General features: G+C 33.9%; 1 protein-coding gene across 16 annotated transcripts in view; it reads left to right on the top strand.

Moving 5' to 3' along the window:
• Positions 1-24,711, top strand: part of ANKRD28 (ankyrin repeat domain 28) — a 151,818-nt gene that overhangs the window by 109,918 nt on the left and 17,189 nt on the right. For 15 of the 16 annotated variants that reach the window (XM_039837068.1, XM_039837071.1, XM_039837061.1 and 12 more), the window contains 12 exons: positions 2,487-2,565; positions 3,422-3,536; positions 7,175-7,257; positions 8,224-8,287; positions 9,723-9,791; positions 11,869-12,009; positions 17,500-17,611; positions 18,557-18,583; positions 19,007-19,081; positions 21,924-22,125; positions 24,007-24,094; positions 24,343-24,460. In XM_039837068.1, the coding sequence (XP_039693002.1) occupies positions 2,487-2,565; positions 3,422-3,536; positions 7,175-7,257; positions 8,224-8,287; positions 9,723-9,791; positions 11,869-12,009; positions 17,500-17,611; positions 18,557-18,583; positions 19,007-19,081; positions 21,924-22,125; positions 24,007-24,094; positions 24,343-24,460 (1,173 nt within the window). Of the gene's footprint in view, positions 1-2,486; positions 2,566-3,421; positions 3,541-7,174; positions 7,258-8,223; positions 8,288-9,722; positions 9,792-11,868; positions 12,010-17,499; positions 17,612-18,556; positions 18,584-19,006; positions 19,082-21,923; positions 22,126-24,006; positions 24,095-24,342; positions 24,461-24,711 lie in introns of those variants that run through there. The other variant, XM_039837077.1, reaches the window with a different exon arrangement.

Genomic DNA, 24,711 nt, shown 5'->3' on the forward strand with positions numbered 1-24,711 from the left:
GCTTTGACACTTGCCTTACATTAAAAATTATATTTGTTAACCCTTATGTTCTTATCAGATCATCTCTTTCTCTTTGCTTTATCTTTTTCTCTTATTCCATTCTCCAATTTTATGTTTCTGTCCTTGATTAAGTTGCAGATGACTAGAAATTGGAATGTGACTTTAGGTTTATAACTATTCAGTTTAAAAGTTTTTAAATTGATTGTCCTACAGAGTACTTACTACACGGAGGGAAAATGAATGGAATTTAAAGCAATATAGGTCTGGTTTTTATAACCTTGGTTAACATGATCCCTGCTGCATTGATTGTAGCACTTACATATACACCTTTTCCCACCCCACCCTGTTGTTCTTTAAGAATAAATTTTGGTCACATAAACTAAATACCCCAAACACTTGATTTAAAATGTAAACCTAAAAAGTACTATAATATGTATAGCTTTGTTGTCATTGTTGCTATTTTGGGGCACCTGTGAAAGAAACTCTTAGAATTTTGGCGGATCTTTTTTGTTGTTGTTTAAAATTTCTGATTTGATACTAAAATGAATTAAGATGACTTAAAAAACACCTCCCCATTCTCTCCTCAATTCAGAGAAAAATAAATATGCTTTCCTCCCTAACTTGTCTGAGGTAGACTTTTTACTTGGTAATCTGATTCTCTTTTTCCTTTGTTATATTTAGAATGCTTTTTATGACCACTATGTAGAAAGTACAAATGTTAATCTATTGCCATCTGTATGCTTATAGTAAAGGACTTGACCACTTATTAAAGCTATGAGACCTGGTTTTGTTACTTAACCCCAGGGCCTTAAAACAGAGATAATGGTACCTATCTCATAGGGTAGTGAGGAGTAAGTGACTAGTATATATGAAGTATTTTTAAACTGTGCCTGGAATGAAGCGCTTACTATATCTATAAATGTCAGCTATAATTATATCTTTCAAATTTTACCATTTTATGGTAAAATTAATGTAAAATTTGGTAAAATTAATGTCAGATTTACCATTTTAACATTTACTATGTTACAGACTCAAATTTTTATTACAGTTTAGTTTCTGTCTGTAGGTAAAAGATTAACAAAAATCAAGTTATGTCATATAGAGGATATTTTGAAAAGACACTACAAACTGAAATCCCTTTATTAAAATGTTTTTGTGCTTTTTTTTTTTCTATTTAAAAGAAAAACAGCTGGTACATAACTAAAAATACCACATAGAAATGATAGTTTGTAGTGTAACAGACACTAGTGTGTTAAATGGGTGTTTTACGAAGATTATTATATTTATTCTGTACAACAGACCTATTAGGTATTACATTCATTTTCAACTGAGAGAGTGAAGGCTCAGGCAAGTTCTCTAAAATCTTGCTATGGCAAGTAACAGCTGGGATTCATTCTCAGGTTATTCTAACTCCAGAGCCTGAGCTAGCTTGTTTCCTTGCTTGGTTTTTTTTCTACCTCTTGTTGCACACAGTGCCTCCAAAAGATTAAAGATTCTTTAAGATAACTTGTCATTTGGATGGTTTGTCTGCTTGAAAAAAGTAATATGAAAATACGTAATCAAGTACCTAGATAAGTATTTATGAAGTTAATCTAACAATCCATTATTAATGACATGAGGGTTTCTTAAGGAGATCTGCATAATGCAATTTTAGTATAATGTTTTGACACTTGCAACATTTCAATTTTGAATATATACACAGCAGGTATGTTAAATTTTGCTGACAGATTAGGAATTCCAAATTTTTTTCCTTTGTGAAGGTCACATGTATGTTTTGATTAACAAAAGAATTTCAGAGAATAAAAGACTTTAAATTTACCTAACTCAGAATAAAAGATGTCACCTAATTCAGGTATTGTTTTTCTTCATATTTGGAGCTCCTTTAGAATTTTGGAATTTTAAATATATACATGTATTTATTATTTTAAGTAATTTGAGAAAATAGCTAGTAATAGTTATTACAAATAATTACATACAAGAATATATCAAGTTTTTTAAGTGAATTATAGTAGCTGAAGTTAATTCTGACATTCACTTTTCCTTGGTCTGGGAGGGATTCAGTATTTCTTAGAATGAAAGAATCGTAGCAATGTGAAATTTTTGAAATGTGGGAAGCACATCCTCTCTGTACCACTCCCAATTGTGTGATCTTGGTTGAGTCATTTAATATCCTCATGCTTCACTTTCCCCACTATGATATGATACAGGAAGGGTACTAAGATTACACTGTACCTACCATACAGAGCTTTTTTATAAACTGTAGGCATTGGTTTTTTTTTTAATATTTGTCATTTATGATATACATGCTAACAAAATTAGTTCATAATTTTGAACAGTTGTTTTACCTCCATAGTCTTTAGTTAAACTTAATGCTTGAGTAATAGTTTTACAAAATAAAGATGCAAAAGGGCATTCAAAATAAAACTAAGGATTACATATTATGGACATAACAGTAATTTTACATTTCTTTTGTTTGATTATTTCAGAGCAAAGATGGGAAAACTCCACTGCATATGACTGCCCTCCACGGTAGATTCTCCAGATCACAAACCATTATCCAGAGTGGTAAAAAGTATTTCTGTTTGTTTTTTTTCTTAAATGTAGTAAAAACATCCACAAAATAAGTGGTATTGAAGCTTTGTCATAACAGTCTATATATTTTTAATATTTGATATCAGATGTCATGAAAATTAAATAATAATATAAAATGCCATGTATACATATGTTTCATAATTGTTTTTATTTTTATTTTTTCCCTCTGGATTATAAATATAATTTCTCTAACAGTGTTGGTTTTTTAAAAACATTGCTAAAGAGAAAACTCCCTTTCTACTGCAGCTTGTATTATGTATTAATAAAACTTTCGCAAATATCTCCTTTGAATATTGTAAATAATTTTTAGCATTTTCATTTATTTTCTGAACTTATGTTCTTTAGCATTTGAATTAATACTAGGCAAGCTATACTTTTAAATAAAAAGAACTTTTAGGTGTATTACTTTAAAGCAATGTTTCCCAAGCCATGTTACAAGGAACTGTTTGTTAGAAGTCCTCAAGATAATAGCTGTTACAGTTTTGCAGGGGAAAAGTAGAAATAAATCCACGATGAATAATTTGTGAAGCATTGCACATAATCTTCTTGATGACACGTGGAGTATGTCTATATTAAAGCTTTGAAAAGTCTTGCCCTAAAGAATGGTGTTTTAATTTTGTTTTAATGCAGTGGTTTCCAAACTTAGTGGACCCCAGAACATATAAAACTAATTCCAGTGCCTGGTACAATAAATGTACTATGATTCAAATCTGGTTAAATTGCTGTATCAGTTAGTTTGTGCTTGACTAGCACTTTATCTTACTTTTCATGTAATAGATTTGACTTGATCTTTATATAGTCCAGACTGATAATATGTCCTTTATTGCAGGAGCTGTAATCGACTGTGAGGATAAGAATGGAAACACCCCTTTGCACATAGCAGCAAGGTATGGCCATGAGCTGCTAATCAACACTCTTATTACAAGTGGTGCTGACACTGCAAAGTAAGTACTTACCAAGGTGTTGATAGCTGTAACAGGGAAAACACAGAAGGAAGCGAACTGCAGTTTCCTAGATAGTTCGTATAGAAATGTGGATTTTGTTCTCAATACTATACTGATTTGCTAGGGCTTTCTCCTTTGTGTTTGTGATGTGATAGAATAGAATGTTTAATACGATTTCATTTGGTAAGCCAGCATAGAATAATCTTATGTCTTTTTACCCCAGTTCTTTCTAGATTGTGCAGTTTTGATCAGAGCTTTTAATTATTATGGTCTACTTATTTTTAATCTAAAAGTAAATAAAAGACCTGAAAAAGTTTATATACCGAATACTTTTTTGTTTTCATCCAGGTAATACTATCCGTAGATAGTGGTTTTCAGACTTTGTGCTACAGAGCTTAGGGATTCATTCCTAAGCCCACTACTTTGCTCAAAACAGCTCATTTTTATCTACTTTATATGTTAAAATTTCTCTGTAAGATTTTGTTTAAAAGATGGATTCTCTTGCATGATCCACAGAAGTAAACACCCTACTTAAATAGATGTTTATCATGCCAATGTATGTTGTTGTAATTCTGTTACATTTATATATTCATTAAAGTGTTTTAAACCTTTAGACTTTCTATAAATGATATGCCTCTGTACACTTATTTTTTCTTTTTATATGAAGTTGTTGATTTAGCATGTAGTTATAAATTTGGGCTTTTTTCATATCTCTACAAGTATCTCTAGTTCATTCATTTTGTAAAATTTAATTATTATATAAATAATTCTGGGGGCTGGGGGAATGGCGTAGATAATAGAGGCTCTGTTCATTCCACTGGCAACCAAATCAAAGTTGTGACAGACACAAGAAGCAGCAGCAAGGAAAAATCTCCTGGAATCTAGATGAACAAGCCATACAACTAGGGAGAAATCTAAGATATCACCCTGCAACAGCAGAAGGTAGGACGGAGCGAGGATGTGGGGCTGCCCGGTCTCAATCGGCTGAGTGGGACGTAGGCGGCGGCAGTGGCGGCGGCGGTGGCGGCGGCAGCAGCAACAGCAGCGGCAGATGCCTCTTAAAGGGGCCGCATTCAAGGAGCAAATTTTCGCCATGAAGGACCTGCTCAATCTGAGCACTGGTGCCAATTCAGCCGCATGCAGGGGCACTAGGGACTTAAAGGGATACATTGTCGGAGTGAGGGCCCAGGGGAGACTCTCTGGGTACAGAAGTGCCGGCAGTATCCATTGTTCCCTGTTGAGTCCTCCCTGCTCCCATTGCGGTGGACACAGTGCCACCATAGCTCAGACATCATCAAACTGGATAGCAGAGGTTGCTCTGCCCAGAGGATTCCCCGAAACCCCACCTCTCCCAACTTGTGGCCCCACCCAGGCCACATCCAGGTGAGTCCTCAGCCACTCAGGTGCTCCTTGCTGAGTAGCACCTAGGCTCCCATTGGAAGCAGCTGGCCTCGGTTTCTGGTGTGGCCTTTTGAGGCAACTATAAGCACAGCATCTGTGGATCGCTTGCTGAATCTTAACAGGTAGCCCCGGAGGGGCAGAGGCTTGAGCTAAATTTGGCCTGCAGCTGAATTCCTCTTAGGACTGTGCCACTGGACACTTCCTTCACAAATCCACGCTAGTAAGACTGGGAGACTTAGGAGCTTTGCTTACTACATAGAAACAGACATGGAAAGGCAGCCAAAATGGGAAGACAGGAAGCAAAAACCGTATGAGAAAACAAAACAGAGATCCAGAAATAATGGAGTCAAGTAATCTAACAGATGCAGAGTCAAAACACTGGTTATAAAGATGCTCAATGAACTTTTGGGAAGTGTAGATAAATTTAGTGAGAACTTCAACAAAGAGGTAAAAATGGAAATGGACATTATAAAAGGGAACCAGTCAGAAATGAAGAACACATTATTTGAGATAAGAAGTATATTAAATGGAATAAACAAAGTGAATAAAGAAGAGGATCAAATGACCTATATAAAGGATGGGAAAGCTAAGGACATTCAATCAGAATGGCAAGAAAAAAGAAGCCAAGACTATAACAATAAGTAAGGAGCCTATGGGACACTATTAAAGGTAAAAATATTCATCTCATCGGCGTACCTGAAGGAAAGCAAGATGTTGAACAGCTGTTTAAAGAAATAATGATGGAAAACTTCCCTAACCTGGTGAAGGAAATAGACATACAACCCCAGGAAGCTCAGAGAATCCCCAAAACCAAGAATGCAAAGAGACCCACACCAAGACACTTCATAATTAAAATGCCAAAGGTTAAATACAAAGAGAGAATCTTAAAAGCAGCAAGAGAAAAGCAGATAGTTACCTACAAGGGAGCACCCAAAAGACTGGCAGCTGATTTTTTGAAACAAATTATGCAGGACAGAATAGCTTGGCACAAAGTATTCGATGTGATGAAGATCCAAGATATACAACCAAGAATAATTTATCCAGCAAAGCTGTCATTTAGAGTTGAAAGACAGAGCTTCCCAGACAAAAATAAGCTAAAGGAATTTATCAAAACCAAACCTATATTACAGGAAATGTTGGAGGGACTTCTTTAAGAAGAAAAAACATGTATCAAAAACAGGAATAAAGAATGGTAACAACTACATTCCTATCAATAAGTACCTCAAATGGAAAAGAATCAAGTGCTCCAACTAAAAGAGTGGATAATTAGGTAAGAAAACAAGCTGCCTAGAAGAAACTCACTTCAGATTAAAAGACACATACAGACTACAAGGAAGGAGATGGAAAAAGATATTGCCTTGATGAACCTAGAAGGAATTTAAGTCAGACAGAGAAAAATAAATACCATATGATTTCACTTATATTTGGAATCTAAGGAACAAAAAGAACAAGCTAATCAAAAACAGACTCACAAATATAATGGACAATTTGGTGATAGACAGAGGGGAGGGGGTTGGGTGGCTGGGATAAGGGGGTGTAGGGTTAAAGAAGTACAAATTAGTTGTTGATGGATGGTCACGGGGATGGAGAGCATGGCATAGGGAATGCAGTTAGCATTAATATGTTGGCTAGGTGGAGGACCAGGGCAGGAAGGGAGCAATTGGGGGTATCATTTTATGAACTATATAGATGTCTAACCAATATACTGTATGCTTGAAACTAATTAAAATAAATTTTCAAAAAAATTCCATATTCTTATTTACAAACAGGTTGCTACCAATTTTTTACTACTGTAAAATTTATAGCAGTGAACATTCTTGAACATTTTGCCTTGTAGTAATGATTCTCAATGATGAGGTGTTGGGGAATACATTTTGTTCCCTGGATTAGAGACATTTTTGGTTGTCATAATTTGGGAGAGGAGGGTGTTACTGGCATGTAGTGTAGGTAGAGCCATGGGCACTGCTGAACATCCTTCATGCACAGGATATCCCCTCCACACACACACACATCAAAGTTCATAATGACAATAGTGGTGAGGTTGAAAACCCTACTCTCTTTGAGGAAAATTGCTGGATAATAAGTTACGCCCACCTTCAACCTTCTGCCAAAATGTTCTCCAAAGTGTTACAGATTTTGACTCATCTATCTTTTTACTTTAAGTAGTTTCTTTTAATTTATTTAAATGATTGTAATCTTCTTGTATTATAATGAAGATATTGTCCTGTTTACTTTAGGCGTGGCATACATGGAATGTTCCCCCTCCATCTGGCAGCCTTAAGTGGGTTTTCGGATTGCTGCAGGAAACTTCTTTCTTCTGGTAAGTGGAACCTTCACAGACTGATTCTCTTGTTTTTGTCTCCCCAATCCACCCACCCTCATTTTAATGCAATTTTTTTTATCCTGCTCTTTCAAAATTACATATAGATATCTCCAAGCGTGAATCATTTATTAATCTCTCTTACATGATGTTTGGTCCTTTAATTTTAAAATTTGGTTTTCTCTTCTGCTCTGGAAGGGTTTTATTTTTCAATCAGTGATTACCTTCTCTCAGTTGGGGAATGGGACGTGGAATATTTCTAGAGCAGCTTCTGTTTATTGAATGGTAGTCTTGGATTGTCCCTTTTAGTCTAGAAGCAAAATATCTTCATTTGCATGCTTCCTTTTTAAGAGCTGATAGCCATCCTACACTATCTTCTAGGTTTATGAAATTATTTATTTCATATTTAATTACTATTTTAAAATACCATGATCATAGTCTATTTGAGACAAAACAGGATCAATAGCTTTCTGTAAATTTTACTATAAAATCATGGTCCTTATTAAATGCATAGGATTACTAAATATATAAGATTTAATTGATTTTAAATGATATTCTGTTTCTCAGTGTTGAACACATTTTGTATATTAATACTAGTGATTGCCGAAAGAATTATTAATACTTGTGATGGCTGAAAGGAAAACTGTAGTGAAAATTAACATTGTGAGACACTTCCGAGTTTTTCTTAAATGGTATTTTTTGAGCGAGTTAATTTTGTTTTGAGTTTTTAAGGTGTGTGTTTCCACAAGTATTTACATAGCCATTTATCTATGAAAGAGAATTCTAAAATCTCTTAGCATTAGTAATAATTCACAGATAGCAAAGCACCTATGGCTTTTTAAAAAAAGTGTCATGCCCATTTGTAATTATAATTTTGTTTGAGATCGGGTTGTGTGACTCTTGACATAATACTTTATATAAAGTAACATATCTATAATATTATATAAGATGTATTCATTCCTATAGGATTTGATGTAGATACCCCAGATGATTTTGGCAGGACCTGTCTACATGCAGCTGCAGCTGGAGGGTATGTTAACTGAATTTTTAGTGTTTTAAGAGAAGGGTAAGCTGGTCATGGCAATTTTTCTCTTATTTTTGTTTCTCTTTATTAGTGCCAAGTGAGCACAAAATAGAAAACAAAACATAACAGGAGTGGTTTGGAAGAAGAAAGTCCAGAGTAGTAGAAATTAATTTTTTAAATCCTCTTCCACCTAAGTCATAAGCTGTGAGTGAGAGAGAAAGAACAAACCTACAAAAGGAAGTATGGCTTTAAAAAAAAAAAAGTATTGCTTTCTGTAAGAGAAAATCATTCCTGGATTTAAAAAAAAACATGTATTTCCTCAAATGAGAGCAGTAAAACATGGGGACTGTTCTAAGTAATGTTAATATTCTTTGAGAAGGCGTTTGGGATTTTTAAATCATGATTTCAGGGGGAAAAAATGTTGGCAGCCTCTTTGTGCCTTGCCTCTACTCAGGACTAATATATAGGAATGAAAACGTTGACATTGGAAGATTTTAGACAAAGTTTTAAATATTTCCACTATGAAAAACGAAGCAAGTAGTTTGAACAAACTCCGGCTAAAACTCTTGGTCTTTGAAGCATGCTGCTAATCTAATGCTTCTGGTAATTTAGATCCTACATCTATGATAAGCCATTGAATTCGAGATGACTTATCAAAAGGACGTTTGCCAGAATTTTATTTCTAATAATAATTCCTTAAAAATTACTGGTGATTTCAGAGGACAAGTGTGTTGAACCAAGACTACTACTAGGACAGTCTCATCTGTTGAGATGGATTGTGAACATGTGACTGGGTCCTCTTGTTCTTTCAAAGTCACCAAAGAACCTTCTAATTAAAACCTACCTTTCATGTTACTTGCCTACAAAGAGAAAGACGAGAGACAACATGAATGCCTGATTGCTTGGCAGTTACAGTTTTCATTGTAACATAGTATGTTAATATTCAGGTTTATAAAAATTAAATTACAAAAATACCCATACTCTCCTACAGTTTTAACTAAGGATATATCTAAGTCAGCAATCATGTATAGGAGAGGATAAGAGAAAGCTAACTCAGGAAATTATCTGGTTTTTTTTTTTTTTAACCCATTTTCATTTAATTTAGTATTAAAAACCACTTAAGTTTAAACCATTCAATTATAAGCATGTTGCTCAAAGTTTATTTTAAAGATTCCTAAAAACTCTTTGGTACTCTTTTACAAATGTGAACTTCCTTTTAAATAATGACAACGTGATTCATTTGTTATTTCTTAATCAGCATGCCAATATGTATTTATATTGCTTTTAAATCCAGATAAGATGAATTTTAATATTTTTCATAAAATATAAATCATGTCATTTTTTTCTCTTTACTCTCATTTGAAAACATGCTTTTATACTTATTTAAACCTACCAATTTCATTATAAATTACTGACAAGTCTTCTGTTTTTCCTTGGATAGGAATTTGGAGTGCCTAAACCTTCTGCTGAATACTGGTGCAGACTTCAACAAAAAGGACAAATTTGGGAGGTAGGGTGTGATAGAGTTCCTCCATAGAGCCTAATTAATGGTATTTACTTAATGACCTGCTTGACCTAACTGGCTTCTGAGAATTAACAATTCAGCATGTTTTGCCTTGTGATCATGATTCATTGAGAGGCCCAAGTAAATCGACGGCTTCCAAATATTCATTCTCACCCATAATCTTCTTCCACCTGGACCCCTGCCACAGCCCCAAGCTATCAGCCACACTTTACCTTACAAGCCCCTCCAAGCCTCTTGATATTATTCCTCCTCCTCCCATAATTATAGCCATGGAAATATAAAACCCCATGGTACCTTCAAGAAATAAACTCAGAAGACCTAGAACTCAGTAGTACAGTTCTCCTTTCTCCCAAGTCACTGTTTTGTCAGAAACTATAGTGCCCATAGTTGGTTATGGAGCACTAGAAAGAGGGAAGAAATTGGTTGCAAATATATATGTAATTTTTTTTTTCTCCTTTCCTGTAACTTCCACATACACCTATACACATACCAACACCCCCTGAGTAAGATATGCAGGAAAGCACCTGTGAAATGACAGTCTCTGTGTAGTCAGCCAATCTTCATCCTTACAGTTTAACCCCAGGCCTCATTGTTACTAGCATTTGTGGTAGTAGTACTTAAAGCCACCATTATCTAATAAATTACTTAGACAAAAAATTGACCCAGAGTTTGTTAAAACCATAGAAGAACGAATTGAAGGCAGTTTGAATTGGTTGGAAAAGTAGAGATGGCAGTATGAGCAAAATTGTGTATGTCAAGAGTTTGAGAATTGTATCAAAGTGTATATGACAAGGAAGGGTGGGGATGTCAGAAGGAAGTGTGATTTGGTCAGTGCAGAAGTTAATAGAATTATGTATGGTGGGGAATTAGAAATGCATATAAGAAGAGAAAAAACTACAATCTGATCCCATAATTACTTTGAAGAACAGACTGCTCTCTAAAGCCTGCTAATGAAAGGAACTAATGACCTACAAAATCAAAAATCACTTTGTTTGGCTTTGGCATACAGTATCTTTATAGCCAATTAGCTTTTATAATTATACTTTAATCCATCTTCTCTTAGTTTATTCTTAGTACTTGAAGCATTCTGTACCGCAAATAGCAGAGAGGGCTTTTGAAACATATTCTGAGTTTAGAAGCTTGAAAATAATTCAGGGTTAATGGCATTTTTAAAAGTACTGTACTATACAGTTATCCAATAAAGTAAAATAATGTTTTACTGTCATTTCATTAAGTGAATGTTTTAGAAAAAAAATTATACCATGAAGACTCTGGACTAAATTTTACCTTCACCTTTCTGGGCTTTTTGGTTTTATTTTGTTGTTTTTTATTTAATGAAAAGTCATGAAATCATAGTTTTGTAATCCAGTGACAGGGACTCCTAAATTGTTCCATTTCAATATCTAGTCTTTAGAAATTAATACCTAACTCTTCTGAATAGTGAACAGTCTTCAAAACTGAGCAATTTTTGCTTGAGAAATCTGATCTTACCTTGAAGCTCTATCATATAGTTGATATAACTGAGCATTCTTTTTAATGTTCCTATATTTCTCTTACCTTTTATTCCCTACTAAGATATGAACATAAGCTGCTACTCTGTACTGTGGAACATTTTTCATCAGTTTATATAATGTTTTATTGAATTATATAATGATAATAACCACTACAATGGGAATAAACACTTTAAATCAAATAGGACTGACTCTCCATAAATAATAACTAATAACTGTTTGTTAGTATAGGATAAGCTTTGTTAAAAGTTTTCAAGTTTCTGACCAGAATGCAAAAGGTATCTGTATTTCCCTCAAAACGCTGGAATTGTACTGTCTGGGAACCATGCAATCATTTAACTGTGTTTGTGATTTCCTATTTTCAGAGGTTCTCTGCCACCTTACTTTTCTCCTTGCTTTCTGTCTAGACCTTCAAAAGACTTAGTTTACAGCAGAAGTCAATCTCGAGTATAAATACAGTATTTGTAACTGTCAAGAGTCAAGTATACTCCTGTATACACTCCTCTATGTCTTTTCTTTTTCTTTTTCTTACATTAACTTGGGTACAAAAGATCCCCACTGCACTATGCTGCTGCCAACTGCAATTACCAGTGCCTGTTTGCTCTTGTGGGATCAGGAGCAAGTGTGAATGACCTTGATGAAAGAGGATGCACACCCCTGCACTATGCAGCTACATCAGACACAGATGGCAAGTAAGTATCATGTGGTGAGAATGAAGGATTGTCATTCCTATAAACCAGCATCTTCCATATGGATGGCTATTTTTATTGCAAATTTATATTTTCTGTTTGTACTCTTTGTTGTTGATTATCTTTCTCTAAGTCTCATAAATTAATTTCATAATTATTCGTAAATCAAAATTATTCCTATCTATTTCTATTCAACAACTTTCCTGTTGACTGATCAGGTAGAAGAAAGATAAAGGTCTCTCATTCTCCTTGCCAAAAGCATATCTTAATATCACCTCCAATTTTTTTCCATCTGACTTAAAGGCAGCAGCCTTGCTTATAGGGACAGAGAAAGAGAAAGAGAAAGAGATACATGCTATCAGAAGACTGGACAGAGATTGGAATATCAGTATCCTTCAGACATAGTTCATATTTGCAAGGGATCCTTGTAAATTGGTATCCAAAAAGGGAGTAATTGAACTGGCAGAATCTGGCATGTAATTGGTAGTAAATATTGCTTAAATAAGTAAACTGGATAACAGAGTAAGTAAATGTTGGCCAAGAATGACTAAATGAGAACAAAAATGAGAGATGTATAAGTTCATAATTAATATTCACCTAAAGTTGATCAGACCCATTTATAGTGCCTTAACGTATATTGCCTTCTTAAAAGAAAATAAACTCGTTGGAGACAGAGAAGAGATCTTCAGTGTCTGTGGTCAGTAAAGAGTGAAAATACCCTTAGGAAAAACAAATAATGATTTCTAGGGAAAGATTTTATAAAATATACTTCAAGGAAATTGCAATTAAGATAGAACTATTTGTTTGTCTTTAATATTTACTTTTGCCCTCAAAATAAAAAGCATAATACAGTACCTCAACATATATTGCATTCTTGAAAGAAAATAAACTCATTGGAGACAGAGAAGAGATTTGCAATGTCTGTGATATGTAACACTTTGTTGTGTTGGATTATTTGCTAAAATTCTAATGTTGACGGCACTAGTAAAATGTATTTTCTGTTGTTGGTAGGAATATATCACTTTATATAATTTCATATATACCAGGAGATTTAGATAAAGATAGAGTTTGGGAGAAGCTAAATTATTTGAAGTATGTTTTTTAAAAAGTCTGTGATATAAGAGTTTATAAATCAGAAAATATTTTTATAAACTTGGGTAAGTAGATTATCTTCTGATTTATAAATTTTGTAAATTCAGGATTTTATTTCTAGATTGTTTTACTTAAATAGGTTATACCTAAATGACTATTGTCACCATTGATAGTCTTTTATCACTATTCCCACAGGCTAGATATTGGGTGTTGCCCAGCATGATCTACATAAACTTCACTGAGAGATCTCTTTCACTCGCACTCACACCCACACATAATCCTATGGGTGGTCTGCCCTTAGACAATTACATTAAATGCGAATTCTTATGCAAAAACAAAAGAATAACAATGTTCAACCCATACTGTTTGAGATTTGTGGTTTTCTTTTAAGCCAGTCTACTTTTTCTATTGAAGTATACTGGTACTAAAGTGAATCATATCCTTAGTTTTCTCACTTAATATAACTATTTTGAGCAATAAGTTAGTGATATTTATTGTTTAAACACTTAATTCTCAGTATTTACACCAAGCAGCCTGATGTACTAGATAGAACATGAGCTTTGGGATCCGAAAGACCCAGTTAAATTCGGGGGTGTCCATATTATACCTCTTTGAGCCTGAGCAAGTAATTGCTAAGCAAAAACTGCTTTATCTATAAAATTAAAATGAAACCTACTTCTTAGAATTGTGAAGAACACTAAATGAGATTACTTATATAAAGAATCTAACACTGTTTCTTGGAGCCTCTGTTTCTTATCTTTAAAGTATCAGTATCCCAGAAGTCCTGTCTAATGCCATCATTTATTAACTCAGTGATGTGTTCCCTGGGAACCTTATGGAAGCTATAAACCCCAGTAATTATTTTAGGATACCATCCTTTCAATAAGTGATTATTTCAGAGGCTTAAGTAGCATTAAACATTGATTTATTTTTCTAAATTCCAAGGATTTAATCCCAGGAATAGGTTGGGTAATAAGAGAATCTGACATAATGAATTCATACTTTGCCAAAGTAAGAGTGAAATGTTTTCTAAATGAGGAAATAAACTCCCCATGGCTTCAAATTGCTATTATTCAGTAATGTGTGTTTGTGAGGTTTTTTGGTTTTTTTTTCATGATTGTTTACTAATTTCCTGTGAGCATCCCAAGGGAAAGTTGTTTGTATTTTGGAATGTGTCCCTCACAGTCTAAACAAAGTTAAAAACCTAATATATGACTTTCTGTGACCTTTTCTATATTCATATAATTATATTTAAATGTTTATGATATATGTCACTGAGATCTACCTTTTTGGTAATAGTTGGCATTTCTCACAAAAATGGGATTGTATTTTGACTTCTGATAGCGTTGTTTATTTTTGTCTGTTTTGAACTTTATATAAATGGAATCATAAAGTTTAGAAGTTTTATAATCCTTTGATATGTTCCTAAGTATTTGATATTTTTATTGCCAGAATAAATTATCTTTAAATTTTTGTTTGCTGTGGTATAGAGAAATATATTTAACTTTTGTATAATACTTTATATTCAGCAGCCTTGTTAAACTGATTTTGTCTAGGTATAAAATACAACATTGGGATTGATACTGGCTCTGCTACTTATGGGACCTGGGGTGAGCTACTTAACCTCTCAGTGCCTGGTTTTCCTGTGAAATGGGAATAATAGTCTGGTCTAAAATCATATGGCCTATGAGGTATAAAATATCTGAGTTGCTTAAAATAGTATCTGACACACAATCTCCTGTAAGGAATAATTTTCTTAAGCCATGCCGTGTATGTGTGTGTCTGTGTGAGAACAGACACTGTTGTACACCAGGATGGAGAGAGTAGAGGAAGGAGGGCCTCTGGTGAAAATGCCATATCCACTGCCCTTGGCTGAGTGGTCCTGACGCATGGGTTTGAATCATTCTGAACTTGTACTAGAACCCAAAGTGTTTAAAAGTTCGTGAGTGGTAGGGAAAGAGTAGGAGAAATTTACATAGGGTGAAATGCACTCTGATTTAAATATATGCTTAATTGGGATAAGAATACTTAATTTGATGTATTAAATGAAAATAACAATATATTAATAGTATAGTTTATTACTAACTTAGCTATTTAGCCATTAATATTCTTCCAGATATTGCATACCTAGTTTATTTTAGGGAAAAGAGAAATTTTAGAAAATCTTCCTTTCATAATTTTCTGAGTTTTCTAATATGGGCATATGCTAACGTATAGTCAGGAAAAAAAATTAGAATAGACTATCTCCCCTCCACTTTCTATGCAAATTAAAAGTAAGGTCAGGATTTTCAAGATCAAGTAATTTTGTGAGTCAGTATTTTATAAGCACCTAGGGTAAGATATCACTCTAACTCATTAACTCCTGTTGTAAAGTGTTTGGTAGTATGGTAAGAACACTGGAGAAAAGAAGGCCTGAGGTCTAAAGCTTTGCCATATTCTAGCCAAAAGATTTTGAACAAGTCATTTAATTTTTCTCAATGTCAGTAATTTTTTCATTTGTTACAGATAATGCTTATCTCACAAAGTAGTTATGAAAATTCATATTACTTACCAGAATCTAAAACACTTAACCAGTAGAAGGAATTTTATCGCTGTAAATCATCTGTTAGTATTTGTTATAGACCAATCATCTGAGTAACAGGAATGTAAAAAAATTAAATAATGCGACTGCTAAAAAAACTACTGCCTGTATAAGAGTTAAATTATTTCAGATCATCCAATGCTGTATACTTGGAACTAGTCACTGTAAATAAGGCTTTGAGACATGCTCTCCTACTTCAGAAAGTAAACATGGACTTGCCTACTTGTTTTGCTTTCCTTAAATAAATCTTTTTTTCAGTACTCATGTATCAGCAAGTTATCTTAAAATAGTTCCATGGATAGAATCTGTTTTGTATTCAGGTCTTAGTAAAGAGAACTATTTCTGTTTTATCACTCGCATCTAGAGAAATTGATTAAAGATAAAAAGATATTCCCTAGAGTGAAATGTTTGGCCTGTAAAGCAATGAGACTGTCCTCCAGCCCTGCAGGTCTTTTCTCCATCCCATTGAGCATTGACTTCTGAGTTGGGCACCTAGGATAACTGTATACAGAGTTTACACAGAGCTTCACGTGCCCTCAAGAGCTAGTTTATGAACACCAAAAAACACCAGTCTTGTTACTTTAGAGTCAGATTTGGGTTTTGGGGTTTTTTTTAATCGTAGTGATACCCAATTCACCATGTTTGTCTAATAGTTTTAGTTATACATAAATACCAAAATCCCACTTAAAAGAGTGAACATTTACTACCATTGTAATATAGATTCTGTAAGTAATTCTTAAGAAATCTAAAGAATTTAAAGCAATTTAGCATTAAAGAATAAGGGCTGGCATTGAAAAGGATGGTCCTCATATATATATATGATAGTTACTGAAAATTACATTGCTTCAGAATTCCTTTTTATTTGTCTATATATAACTTCAGTATGCTTTTGGAAACTTGAATTTTTAACAAGAAGTATTTGATTGTAGATTTTCCTCCTAGTAGTAGAATTCATATTTAGTTAGGCATATTGCAATATTAGACAAATTATCACTGAATAATTATGGACTTATAATTTGAGCAATAGAATTTAGATTATTTAATTGGATTCCTATATCCATATATCAAATGAATGAACAATCTATTTCACTATAAAGATGAAATGATGAAAAGTTTGAGCTGGTATCAAACTAATTCTAAAAACAAATCTTAATTTCTAATGTACTCTTTTTTTTTTTTTTTGCTACAGTAACAATAAAATTTACTAAAATTATAACAACTTATGAACCGTTTAAAATTATTTTCTAGCACAGGAATGAAATGTTCTCCCATGAGAAGGTCTTTCTTATTACCTACATACCACTTTTATACTGTTTACACACTTCTCAATCTTCTAATTCATTGAATTCTGACTTTGGTTTTGTGAGATTTTTTTTTTTTTTTTTGCATCCTTTTTTTGAGCTTCCTGATGAGATATACTTACTTGCTATGTGTTCCAGATAGATGAGCAGTAATATTTGCCAGTGTCGAATGCTCACCACCACTAAGAGTTTAATCCTCTCAGACATTGAGTGGAGTAGGTAGTCCCATAGATAGTAACTATAAAAAACAGCCCTCAGGTAAGCTTGCTTACAGATTTTGGAGGTGTTACTTTCTTAGAATGAAGATGATTTTGAACATTTTGTTTGTATTTAAGAACATTTTGTTTGTATTTTTATGATGTTTAACAGTCAGTGTCATGTAAACGACTATATAATATAGGTATATTTATGATTTTACATTACTCAGTGTAAGAAAACTCATTTTTTATTTTCAGTCTCTCTTTACCAGTGGTTAAAATGCAGGATTTAGAATTTTGAATATGTTGTTACTATATATAGGTGCCTGGAATACTTACTAAGAAATGATGCAAATCCAGGGATCCGGGACAAGCAAGGATACAATGCAGTACATTATTCAGCTGCTTATGGCCACCGTCTATGTCTTCAGCTGGTAAGATTCCTGAATTCTTGTGGGAGGATTAATATGAGTTTATATTCTAATAATTTAATTAAAATGAGATTAAACAAATCAATCTAACAGTGTGCTTTTTAACATTTTTAGAATCTGTATACCTTTCAAATTCATACTTGCCTCAGTAAGCTATCTCATTCTCTTCTCTTTCAAAAAGAAAGGAGAAAAGAGAAAATTAAATCTCTGGAGAGGGCTACTTATGTCCTTCTCTTATATTTACCTCATGTCTATATAGCATTAACTCCTCTTCCCCTCTAAATAAACGTTTCCCAGAAATTTCTAAAGAAATGTAACCATGTCTTACATCAGAAATAAATGTCCTTGTGAGAGGAATGTTCCCCCAATACATTTAGTGAATTCTGAAAGGCCCATTGTTTTATCAGTCTCTCCTGATAAGAGAGACTTTACTTCTGCAAAGAAACTTTTTGTTTCAACTTTAATCTCATCCTTGAACATACACCCCACTTTGCCAAACCAGAGGGAAAATGGGGACAAGTTAAAAGATTCTCAAGTATGTAACAGATGCTTCAAGTTAAAAGTTTCTTTATTTAGACTTACCTTATAAATTATATTAAACATTCCTTCTCTTCGAGGGGAAATAAAATTCAAGGAGAGTGCATATAAAAGAAATAAAAAAGAGGTTGGCATGTTTGGCATGTTGAATATAGCATTTATAATCCTGCTACAGAAATAACAAATATTTCCTTAGATGATTATGGTATTTTTAAATTTTTGGGACTCATGTATATAGGTTTATGGTCTGTGATATTATATATTGGTTATTTAATTTTGAAGGCAGAGGAAATACAGATTTAGAATGGAATTTAACAAAGTCCAGTGTAAATAGGATCCCATAGTTAACATTTACCTTTTTTATATATGTGACTACTTCCTAAACTATTTCAATTTTAAATTTTATTTCAGATTGCAAGTGAAACTCCTTTAGATGTTGTAAGTATCAGACACCAACACGCACACGCTACTATTTGTACTGTCCTAATTATTTTCTTTCACTAGAGCTGAAGCCTGTTTTTCACATTCCTGGGAACAAAGATAGTGACAGAAATCGTGTATGCAGAGGGTGGGGAGGTTCTTATTTGATGGTAATTAAATAACATTTCCTCAAGCTCTTAGTTTATAGCCCTCCCTCAAAACTCTTAGTCTGTGGTCTTCACCACCTTTCAGGATGGTCTGTTCTATAAGCTTGCTGAATTTAGTTTTCATAATATGATGGTGTGCAATTTTTAAATTAATAGTCAAGTATCAGTGTATACTCTAAAATGGATTTTAACCTGGAGGAAAGGGAGTGGGAATAACTGCTATACTATACGTAAAAGAATCATTTCTAACATTTAAAATGCTTTTCTTTCTCAGTTAATGGAAACCTCGGGAACAGACATGCTGAGTGATTCAGACAATAGAGCAACAATAAGCCCTTTACACTTGGCTGTGAGTACTGACTTCACAGCCAACTTGTTGGCTGGTTCACTGAAAATATATCTGTTTGTGTTGACTCAAACTAGCAAACTAGTACCCAGAACTTTTGATCTATGTAATGATGATCATGAAATTAAAACTTTTAGAACTTTCTTCAGAGAATTCTTGAATGCACTTTTATGTTTTATTTTGTTTTTGTTTGTTTTTCTGGGCTTCCCCCCAAGGCCTGCCTATTCTAAGGGAGAGAATATACCTGTGACGTGAATTTTAAAATGCACTGCCATTTAAAAACAAACAAAGAAAAAAAATTAAAAGAAAAGAATTAAAAAGATGCATTGCCATAGTGGAATAGTTTCTGACTTGCTAAGCACATAGTATAAGAACTATAATTTCTATAATATTTCTACAACTTTTTTCTTATTTTGTGATCTTGGTGTGCTAACTAGGTAGATGTGTATTCACTGGTCCTTCAGTTTTTCATGTTATAGGACTTGGCTACATGATCTACATGTCCCTTCTAGCTTAAGACACTTCTGAATTTCTCCTCTTACTGTCAGTCACTGAGAAGAGGAAGTTAAGAGAGAGCATGACAGTCCATTACAGCAAATATGGTAATGAATTACCTTAGGAAATTTCAAGCAGAAGGAAGAACTTATTTTTGAAACAAAGCATGTTACAGTTGGAGGAGGGGGCAGCTTTGAGAATCAGGAAACTTAGGTAGTGTCACTAGCTATTCATGTGACCTGATTTTAAGTACAGTAAAATGCTCATAGGGCTGTATACTAAGTTAATATGGATCACTACAAGTTCAATGATCCATTTAATTTTTCATCTCATAGACTGTTATTTTTTTATCTTAATATTCTCTTTGCATATTTTCTACCAGACACATGTACATTGACTTTTCTGCTTTCTCTTTCTGCCGCTGTCTTCCCACTAGTACTTCCTAACATGTTCTAAATAATTAAGAAGGCATGCTGAAGCTTCCTGCTTCCTTGCCCTTTGGGCCTTTGGAAATATTATCTACTCTCCCAGGCTTGCATAACAAATAAGTCATCTAAAAGAACAGAGACAGCCGTTGACTGTTGGTTGCAAGAAATGATGTCTGAGCAGATGACTGGGCAATTCTTATATCATCATCATCATTTTTTAAATCATAGCATTATCATTACTGAGCACTTCCTAGATGCCAGACTAATCTCTCTGCCAAGTTTTTGACTAGGTTATAGTTTTTTAACTAGTTTTTTACTTCATGGCTATTGTGAACAGTGCTGCTATATGAAGGTAAGTGTGCCAAATAGTGCTTTTTAGCTGAAATGGAAGCAATTTCATAATTTAATAATTAGGCTCAATCAAATGCAGTTATACCACCACTTTTGCATTTTGTGTCTATTTCTAGGAGATTTTCAGAAATTAACTTGAAGTGATTTTTTTTGTTTCCAAACTCTTCCAATCCAGGACAGCTTGGTGCAGTGAAAACACACTGGCTTAAGGCTTAAGGAAACTAATCTTGCTTCCTGTCTTGGTACATAGTAGGCATAGGAGTTCCTTGTCTCACTCATATGCAAGGACGTCATGAGGGGAAGACCCCGTGGCAAATCTACATGACTCCTAGTCATCTTGATTTTTTCTCTTCTTTTTCTATCTTCTGCATATAGTGTATTTCTCAAAGTTCATTTTTTTAGTAGCATGATTTCACTGACCTGGTATAGAGGAACAAGATTAGGTGTGATCATAGGACAGTAGGGTTCAGTGGTCTTTTTTCACTTCCATCTTTGAGATAGTCAAGCTTATTGGTAGTCACAACCGCCGAAGAGATCAGTAAGGCCTAGGGCAACTTTACTTCTTGCTGTTAACTTTGACATTTTCCACAAGAAATGGCTTTCTGGTCCTTCAATGCATTGTGGGGCCTTCATCTAGCTAAGTATCTTTTTTCAGATTAGGAGCAAGTGAGATTTGGTTCAAGTATGGTAGAATTTTACATTTTTCAATTCCCAGTGAAAAGTTCAGATGTGATAATTTAGCAGCCTGCTAAACTATAGGTCTAAATGGTTATCAAAAAATGACTTGTGAAAGCCCCTTAGCTATAAAGTTGCAGTATGAGTGAACTAGAGAGAACATTCCTTTCTTTGCTGGAACTGTGCCTTGTTATTGCTTTATGTCCTACTCAGCATGTAATCTAGTGAGAAAAATAGATGTTCAGTTGACATGTTGATTTTTTGAAATTAATTATCTGAAAAGCCCTTTTATCAGACTGTATAAAGAAGGGGGCTTCTGTCTGACAAATTGTTAAATCTCTTTGCTCTTTGTATCTCTAGGACAATGTCTGGCTCATGGCAGTTATTCGGGCAGGACTCAGTTTTAAGTATTTTTAATGCTAAAAGAAATGTTTACTTTTGAAATGGCATATTACAGGATAGAGATAGTCATTTTAATTTGAGAAATCAAAAAACTCAAGTTCTAGCTTAACTTCAGTTGCTGGCTGTCTCTATAATTTAAGTATAGTAAAATTTTATCAGGGAGTTCTAATGGAGCACTGAACTGTGATTGAAAACACAGGCTTTGGAATCATAGACTTAGAATGAAACCTTTAGTTGAATTTGTGTCACATATTCATTGAATGTCTGCCATGAACCAGACATTGTACACTCATGAAAAGATCACATGTCATTTAAACTTTTATTATTTGCAGAATACCAGCTCCTTAACGTTCTGAATTCTCAGTACGGAAATTTTAGATTATATCAAATATAATATAAAGACGAATTTGCTCAATTCCTTTATGTTTTCTAAGTTATCTGGGAAGTCAATCTAAATAAGTATTTTTTTAATTTATATTTTTATTTATTCCTAGGCCTATCATGGTCACCATCAAGCACTGGAAGTGTTGGTACAGTCTTTGTTAGATCTTGATGTGAGAAATAATAGTGGAAGAACACCCTTAGATCTTGCAGCATTTAAGGGCCATGTTGAGTGTGTGGATGTACTCATTAATCAGGGAGCCTCAATCTTAGTAAAAGATTATATTTTGAAGAGAACACCTATACATGCGGCAGGTATGTCAAGTATTATGCATGATTTTACTTACCACTTTCCATCTAATACCCTTCTTTTTCAATTTCAATTCTTTTTCAGTTGGACTCTTCTGTTTTGTCTTTTTGTCCCTTTCTCCCCCCTAGTACTTTCTACCATATTCTAAATGGTAAAATCATTATTTACCTTAGAAATTGGATTTATGTAGGTCTGGCTTCTGAAGTACTTTATCAGCAAAATAATGCAATATTTTTTATTTCTTTTTGATGGAAGTTTTTTTAGATAGGTGCGTGCTTTCGTATAAAAATTAATGAACATTTTGACTAACTGTACCAGGGTACTGCATTAAATTTTTTTTTTTAACAAGAGTTATAAAGCACTGACTTTATTCAAGAACTACTCCATGATACAGTTTTATGATGTTGCAAAAGTGTGAAAATGCAAAAGCATGTAACCATGTCATTGTGATGACTTGGTACCATCTGTGTATAGCTAGCAGATACAGATTCACAACTCTCTACGTGAATTACTACAAGACAGTGTTCATGTTAAATAACCAAAGAGGTACATTTGATGAAATCCTAGCCCAGTATTTTTCTCATCCCCAATAGGCCATCTTTATATGATTAGATTCATTTCACTTAGGCCGTTTTTACAGAGCGATTTTTAAGGACATAGTTGAATATAGGTCTTGCACTTTGCTTCTAGTTTTTTGGGAAACTTGCATTTTAGAAGACTATAGATAAGTAACACCCACTGTTACTCCAGAACAGCCTTTTAGAAACTGTCAGATATTCAAGCAGGGCTCAAAGACAATTTTAATAATGGATTAAAACTCCTAATAAATATATGAATACAAACTGCTATATGGTAAAAATAAGAGGTCCAAATGGTATCATTTTGTATTCTGAAAAAGAGTAAGGTTATATATCGTTATGGAACTTGAAAATTTTTAAGTACAAATCATTTGCAGAGTTAATTAAAGCTCTCATGGAGTGTTCATATTCTTAATAGATGAATATTGATTCGAGACACTTACCGTCCCTCAGAAGGGGCTAACCAATGCCATATGCTCTGTAAGTCCTAGCCACCTGAAGAGCTACAGGTTACTGTTAATGCCTACCTAGTCGATAGAAGCAAGCCTTATTCCTATAGATGTCTTTCAAATTTGGAGATCTACTAGGGAGCATCTTACTAGTAAGTAATGAAAAGGACACTGAGAATTTTTTTTTTGGAAGCAAATCGGTATTATAGTATGCAACTGAAAGATGGCTTAAGTGACAGAGATTTAGTCTCTCACATTAAATGTGAGAGATAGAGTTGGTTCAAGGGTGATTGATTCAGCAATGGCGTCAGAACTCTGAAAGATTCTCGTCTTTGCACTCATGTCACAGAATGGCTGCCGCTGCTCTACAGGATTAAATATGAAATGAGGAAAAAAGTAGGACTTTGCATTATCAGGGATAAAACTATTTCCCAGAAGCCCTCCAGACTTCTTGATATCTCAGTGGTCAAAACTGGGCCAGTGCTCATTTTGAGACCAATCACTGGCAAAGAAGAATGGAGATGTGATTGGCTTCATCTAATCATGATTTCTTCCCTTGGTGGAGCAGGCCACCCTCCCTGACCACATTGTTACCACAAGAGAACTAAGTAAAATTAGCATTTTATTAGCAGTGCAGATGATGAGGCATGGCTATGGCTGTGATTTACCATGAGAGATTCGTATCTTGGTTGGTTTAATCAACAACAGCAATAGAAACCTTTTTTTTATCTGTATATATTTTTCTTTCTTTCCTATTAAATTCAATAACGCTATCTCAAAATTATATGTAGGAAATGTACTCTAAGATGGACATTTTCTATTATATATATTATTGAGATTTTTAAATATCACTTTACAGCAACAAATGGTCATTCAGAATGCTTACGACTACTAATAGGAAATGCAGAACCACAGAATGCTGTAGATATTCAAGATGGAAATGGACAGTAAGTCTTAATAATTTTTAAATTATCTTTAGGATATTTGTTAATCTTTATGCTTTTGCCCCTATTATAGTAAGTCTGTCATATTATTTAACTGAGTAACATCAAATATAATTTTTTAAAATTTAAGTGTACTTTAAGTTGCATCACAAATAGGCATGTTTAGAAAACAGGCCACCACAGTGACTAATTATTTTTCATGGAGCAGAGTCGTAAATGATAACACCGAATCTATTCCTATTGTTGCTCAGGACTCCTCTGATGCTCTCTGTTCTCAACGGGCACACAGACTGTGTTTATTCACTGCTAAACAAAGGAGCAAATGTAGATGCCAAAGATAGATGGGGAAGGACAGCATTGCATAGAGGGGTAAGCAAAAATATTCCCACTTCCTTTCAAAAAGTTTTTATGACCTCATTTTACCTAAAACAACTAGGCTATTTTATTTTTCTTCATTAAATTTTACCAAATAATCTTTGCCATTTCTTTCAGTATCTTAGTTTTTGAATGCTAATCTTAATCAACTACAAAACACAACTTAATTCTAGGAACAGAATTGTAAACCATAAAACCTTAGGGGATTGTAAACCATAAAACCTTGAGTAGAGTTAACGTCAGTT

This window comes from Pteropus medius, unplaced genomic scaffold (assembly GCF_902729225.1).
Source record: "Pteropus medius unplaced genomic scaffold, Ma_sr-lr_union100, whole genome shotgun sequence".
Taxonomy (NCBI): domain Eukaryota; kingdom Metazoa; phylum Chordata; class Mammalia; order Chiroptera; family Pteropodidae; genus Pteropus; species Pteropus medius.